At 43.0% G+C, this 6648-nt stretch overlaps 1 protein-coding gene across 1 annotated transcript in view; it reads right to left on the minus strand.

Moving 5' to 3' along the window:
• ZMAT1 (zinc finger matrin-type 1) overlaps window positions 1-3793 on the minus strand; it is a gene marked incomplete at both ends in the record, with an annotated part of 30429 nt that extends 26636 nt beyond the window's left edge. Inside the window, one exon of the mRNA XM_084258961.1 lies at window positions 3514-3793. Within this exon, the coding sequence (XP_084115087.1) occupies window positions 3514-3793 (280 nt within the window). The remainder of the gene's footprint in view (window positions 1-3513) is intronic.
• Between the last annotated feature and the right edge of the window lie 2855 nt (window positions 3794-6648).

A 6648-nucleotide genomic window follows, 5' to 3' on the forward strand; every position in this document is an offset into this window, starting at 1 on the left:
CCATGACAGCTACGCTACTTCAGAAAGCAAAGCCATTAATTCCAAAAGGTTAGTAAATGTGAATGAATCTGCAAGATTGGTTTCAAGTGGAAAAGAGTAAGTCCCTATACTAACATTGTGATGTATGGGGCATGCTTAGAACATTTTCACATATTGATAAAGGGTCTGAAACCAACAAACGGTCATTAATCTCGCTTCTCTTCAGACATCCCCATCCTGGCAAATGCGGAGAACTAAAAATCCTAACAGTTTGCTAATTATTCTTTCTAGATACCAATATTAGATTTATAATTTAATGTGCTTTAGTGTGCTTACAGTATATAAGACATTACAGGCAGAGTACAGATTTATAATAAACATTGGAATAGTCCTGATAGTGTAGTAGTTTGAACAGTTATACTTAAAGCTGCATTTCCCTAATTATTTTGTTCATTTTTTTAATTTTACTATCAAGCACTACAATTGAGCTCTTTAACAAAGCCGTTGTATCTACTTTGTATAATCTCAGCACTGAGCATAGTGTCGGCACACACATTTATAGATGTTCAATAAATAACTCCTGAATAAATGAAAGAAAGGCTATTAACTAGATCTTATGACCTGAAACTTAACCAATGACATAGAGAAAAAGGAAAGCTTCCATAGGTATCTGCTGTGCAAACTTTCCTATGAATTAAGTAAAAAGCCAGAATGTCAATTTAAAATAGAACCATTTACTAATTTCTTTTTCATAAAAGGAAGAGGTAAATCAACAAGAGGGTTTGTTTGTTTTGATTTTTACTATAATTGCACTGGTACATTAATACAGGTGAAAATTTTATTTTTGAGTCATACAACATTTTTGAAAAACTTAATTGAATGAAATATGAAGGGTCCTACAAATTCTCACGACTCATCTTAACAATGGTTCCTGGGTGAATATATGTCTTTTCATATGTCTGTTCACTTGGCATTTCTTTGGTTTGTTTATTGCTCAATCCCCCAGTTGTAACCTTAGGAAGCTTCTAATCTTCCCTGCTGGTCAATGCCTGATGTCCACTGATGTTTGCTCATTACCAACCCCCAAACAGATGAGATCCTCAGAACTGTTAGGCTATCATTGAAAATGGATCAGCAAATGCTTTATCAAACCACTTTTAAAGGTCCTATCCAGAGTGGACTTGTAATAACTGAAATATTGACAAATTTTTTTGCTAACTTTTAGAGCAACCTCCTAACTAGGGCTTAAAAAACAAACAAGAAGCAAAAGATATTGGTATACCACCAAGCAACATTTTTCTCTCTTTTCCTTTATCCACTATCCTAATTGGCAACCATTTGTGGCCTGTATAAATAGCTAAACAAAAATATTTTGAGAACTAATAGTGTTTTGGATGCTATCAATAGTTACCCTTTGTTAACTGAAAAATTGAGTGGTTTGGTTTGGACCGAATAGTAATGAAGGATGTATACCTAAAATCATATTTGATTTTTTTATATTCTAGGAAATTCTCTCAGGTTAACAATAAATATTTCATTACTCACTGAATGTCAGATGATAACTATCAGTCAAGGTTTCTTGTGACTTATGGAGTACTGTTCTAGTGCATAGCTATGGCAATGTCTTTGAAAGAATTATTAATGCAGAACTACAAAGTCATGATTCATGCTTTCAGATGTGAAATCAACCTCAAAGTTTGGTCAGTGCAATAACTCTTGACAAATCCAAATCCAGAAAGTTTAGGATATGGCGAGGCTCACAAAAGCTAGTGGTTAAACTAGGAACAGAACCTAGGTTAATTACACCAGACTCTTATGCTAGGGCTATTTTTCATTTTACCACCTAGCAATAGGAAAGATAGGTTACTGCTGCTACTTTATAAATTTATAGCTCTTAAAACCATTGCTATTTACATATATTCAAAGATACTGTGACCAAATCAGTCACAGAATCAGGCCAAAAGCTATTTTTCCCAAGATACTGGCCCTAACCTTTACTATGAAAAAGCTACAAGAGCAAAACTGAACTGGAATATTGAGCACCTATGAAACTGTTCTCTCCTTACTAGTTATAGGCAGAAATTTTGGTAGAAAAACAAAAAAACAGATTTCATTTCATCCCAGAACAACTGTACAAATCCAGGCTGACAGAAGACACTAAACAGTCTTTCACTGGTTGCCTTAAGAGCTAGTGAATAAATCACTGTTTTACAGTGTATTTCTAATTTCCATATTTAGTATGTGGCATTTATGCAATGTACCTATGCACATATTGTAAGGGATATATATATATAAATTTATTTTATTTTATTTTACTGCTTTGCCATTCCTCCAAAGTGAAAGGTGTGAAAAGCTATGGAAAAGCACACAGAATAGCTGTAGAAAAAATTATTTGTATGGGGTAATTTTAATGGGATTCCTAAGAAAAAGGAAGTTAAATTATTCTACTCTATTTTGGCGTCCACGATCTTCACTCTGGAAGCAAGTTAGCAACATAAGGTAACACAGCAAAAACTGGAAAACAACTTCAAAATTTATGATGGCAAAATGCTTTACTGAGATCTTCTACAGTGGAATCCATCTCAACCATTTAAGAAGCATTTCCAAAACTGCTTTCAAACACATTTCAATGGCAAATTTTACAGTCTATTAGTAGGTTGTTGACAAGTACATAGTACTTCGTGTGAAGTAAATACCACTTATTCTGAAATAGTAAAGAAATATATTTGTCAGGAGTCATGTGTTGGTAGGTATAACACTTACTAAAAACCAAAAACCACCCTAAAGATGGGTCCCTATACCTTGTTTTACAAGGTCATATCCTCGCATAGCCAAAGAAAAACTCTCCGAAGTGATTCCTGAAATCTGTGCTTCTGCCACACTCTGCTTCTCTTGGTTCCTCAGTACAGAGCCTCCACAAGACCCTAGGATCCTAAATGCAACAGATCCTAAAATCCAACAGACCCTAAAGTTCATATATATATATATGCTCTCACCTTCGCAAATTCCTAAACTCATCTCTCCTTAAATATCCGCTGCAAATTTCTATGCTGCAGGACGCTGAATTTTACCAAAGGGGGGGGGGCTGCCTCCTCCTTTCTTTGGCCCTTTTGGCTTTGATCTCTGCTCCCTTTCTCATCAATCCCCTTTCCCTGAACCTCTCCTACTCTACCTCCTCTTTTACCAAATCACACCTCGGATCCTTAGCATTCTAAGGCGCCCTGGCTGGGAGAGAAATTATGTATTCCTTTTCCCTTCAAACTCCTGCCTGGTGGGGACCTGCGGCTCCTTTTCCTGCACCCCCCCCCCATCCTTTTCGGGGGAGGGGAGTAGGGAAGGCCCTCTCTGCCTCGGTCCGTCCGTCACACTTGGGGCTAATACGGCGGGGCGGGGCGGGGTGAGCTTGGCCTTTACTGCGCCACAGCAGGTGGGGGGTGGGGCGGTGGCGAACCGCGCCCAGCCCGATCTCGGCCGGGCTGAAGAGAGGCAGCGAAGGAGACGGGGCCGCCCCCACACCCCGGGACGGGAACTCACCTTCTCTGAGGCAAGGGCGGGTGTCTACTTTAAAACTACTGCCCCCCCTCCCCGCCGCCGCCATAGTGGAGTCGCTACAGCCGCCGCCGCCGTCGCCACAGCCACCGGCAGGCGGGCAGGCAGGGCTGGAGGTGGCGGGGGAGGCAGGCACAATCACTGCCGCCGCCGCCGCCGCCGCCGCGCAGGCGGTGTAGGAGGAGGAGGAGGCGGCAGAGACGGTAGCTTCCTGAGGGGAAGACTCCGCCGCCAGCGGGGTGACTGTGCTCGGCGCCGCCGCCATCGCAGCGAGGCGCGGACAATTGCACTTGCGCCTCGCTCCCGTTAAGCGCCTCTGGCCCCGCCCCCGCCGGCTCCGCCCCTCCGCCCCTCCACCCCTCTCCTCTGCGCTTGGCCTCAGCCTCGCTCGGGCTCCTGCTCTCCACCAATCGGAAGGCTTCGGATCCACGGGCCGCCCCACCCCTCGCCCCCCTGCTGGGCGCCAGACGCCTCCCAGTGGCTGGGTGGAGATGATGGCCAAGGGCAAAGGGCAAAAAGCGCGGGAGGTAAAAGCACGTGGGCCTCGGTGAGGCCTCTTCCCTTGGAGGAGCAGATCTAGAACCAATTTAAGGGAGAGAGAAGTTTGAAAACGAATAGATTCCTCTTCCAAACTAAACAGCAAGTACATCTCTCAAACTCAACATTTTTTTTAAAGATTTATTTATTCATACATACAAGAACCAGGGTACAGGCCAGATGCGCGAAAGGGTGAGAGGATTCACCAGAGACAGAGCAGGGAGCAGAACAGGCAGACGGACTGAAAGCACTGGTGAGGGGGGCAGCGAGGGCGAGACAGGAGAGGTCTGCTGCGCCATGTGGGACCCTTGCCGGCTGGCGGGGATCGAAACCGCGCTGCAGAGGCTACAGACAGCTTCACAGTGCAGTGCTCAACCACCTGTGCTACCGCGGGGCGTGGGGGTGCTCAAACTCAACATCTTTCAAATACATCATCTGTGGTTCTTAAGTCCTCAGTACAGAGAATAGATCAGCATAATCCTGGGTGATCAGTTTCATCGTGGGCCCATAAATGAGTGCTTATCTAGTGATTTACCCATCTGAATCACAATAAAACCCCATGAGTCCAGTCCTCAACCAATGAACTAGACTATTACTAACAATTTAAATCTTACCACCTTTCCCCCAACTTTCCTCCCAAAGAAATACCAGTGCTTGATTTAAATGTGTTACTCCCGGGCCTCCCCGGTGGCGCAGCGGTTGAGCGCTGGGTTGCGAACCTGCCCGCGGCCTCTGCAGCGCTGGTTCGATCCCCGGCTGCTCCCCGGCCACCAGAGGAGGGTCCCCCATGGCGCGCAGACCTCTCCTGCCGCCCGATGCTCCCCTCAGCAGTGTACTTCGCTCCTTCTGCCTGCTCTGCTCCCCGCTCTGGCTCTGGTGAATTCTCTCACCCTCCCGCGCTTCTGACTGTACCCAGTGCATGTATAAACAAACAAATAAAAAAATAATTAAAACATGCCTCTATTAAAAAAAATAAAATAAAATAAATTAAAAAAATGTACTACCTTGCTCATTTTACATATATCATCATCAGAAGTGTGCCTAACTGAATTTTAGTTTTGATTCTTTATAAATTTCACAAGAATCCCTATTTTTTTCTAGGTAGCCTTTTGGGAGTTGTTTCTTTCACTAAACATCTTATTTCTAAGATTCGCCTGTGTAGCTAGTTTATTCCTTGTCAGTGCTGTACAACACCCCTTCCGTTCTCCAGTTGATAGGTGTTTCTCGGTGCATCTGTGCAAATTTCTCTTGGGCATGCTCTCCTTTCCCATCTTTCCATGTTGCTGCTACTTATCACTCGCTCCCCATTGCTGGTTGGATGAAATCAAAGGATACAGCTATACGCTATTATTAGTCTCTAGGCTCACTCCTTGGTCTCATCCACTTCCACTGCCCCCACCGCTCCACTCTGCTTTTAATTTATGATTCAGTCATATTATTCTTACAGATTCCTGTGAAGACGACATTATTTCATGAGGCATTGCTATTGTATATGTTGCTCCCTCTCTCTAAATGCCCCTTTCCTTACATCAGGCACCCACCTAATGAATCCTTACAGATCCTTTTAATCCCAGTTAATATACTGTGTTGTCATTTCTGGCAGGAATCCACTTCTGTCCCTGCTTGGATTTACTTCCACCCTCCTCTGGGCTAAAGTTCTGTCTCGTGCATATTTGTATTGTGTTTATCTCTTTTCTCAATAGCTTTGGGTCATTTTGAGACAAAGGACGGTTTGTTTTATTTTTGACTCCTCCAGCTCCAGCACAGTAAAGTCCTAGAGCAAAGGTCACAAGCAAGTGGTCCCTAGGCCTAGATCTGGTCCACAGATAATATTTTATTTTAACTACACAATTGTTTATTTACTACTTTGTCAACATTTGCAAAAGGCATTTCATACGGAAAGAAAAAAAATCCCTTAAAGACACTTGAGATTTGGCAGTATTTGGCTGTGCAATTCTTACTGGCAATGACTGGCTAAAGCTGAATGGTAAATTCAGACACATGGGGTGCTGGGCTCTTAAGAAATAAATCTTTATGTTGTTTTCGAAGTTCAGCAATTTACTCAAGATTATCCCAGTCGTTGGGTGATTTCTCTAAACTTCTGTCCTTCTGCAAGTTAGTGTAACCTTAACACATCAAAGAAATTACTGCAAGATCATACACAAGAATTATCCCACTGGAATAGTCAGTAGGTGAAGATAAGCATTAAAAGGGTGTGTGCAATGCTAATAAAAACAATTAAAAATAAAGGGTGGTGTAATTTATTTCTTCCAGTAAAAACAAAGGCATTTTTTTTCTCATAATGAGAGTCATAGCCCACTTATGTGAGGACTAGTCAATGAAAATCCTATGCATCACTTGGCATTGTCAACAAAAAAGAAACTACACTAAGCATTTCAAATGGGAAATATTTAATATACAGAATCAGGTATTTTTAAAAAGTCATAAAGCAGAAAATGCAATCCTTTTGTAAAAGGTGCTTAAGGGGCCTCCCTGGGGTGCAAGGGTTAAGCACTGCACTATGAAGCAATCCGCAGCCTCTGCGGCCCGAGTTCGATCCCCGGGCTGGCCAGGGAGCTACCC

This window comes from Talpa europaea (assembly GCF_964194135.1).
Source record: "Talpa europaea genome assembly, chromosome: X".
Taxonomy (NCBI): Eukaryota; Metazoa; Chordata; class Mammalia; order Eulipotyphla; family Talpidae; genus Talpa; species Talpa europaea.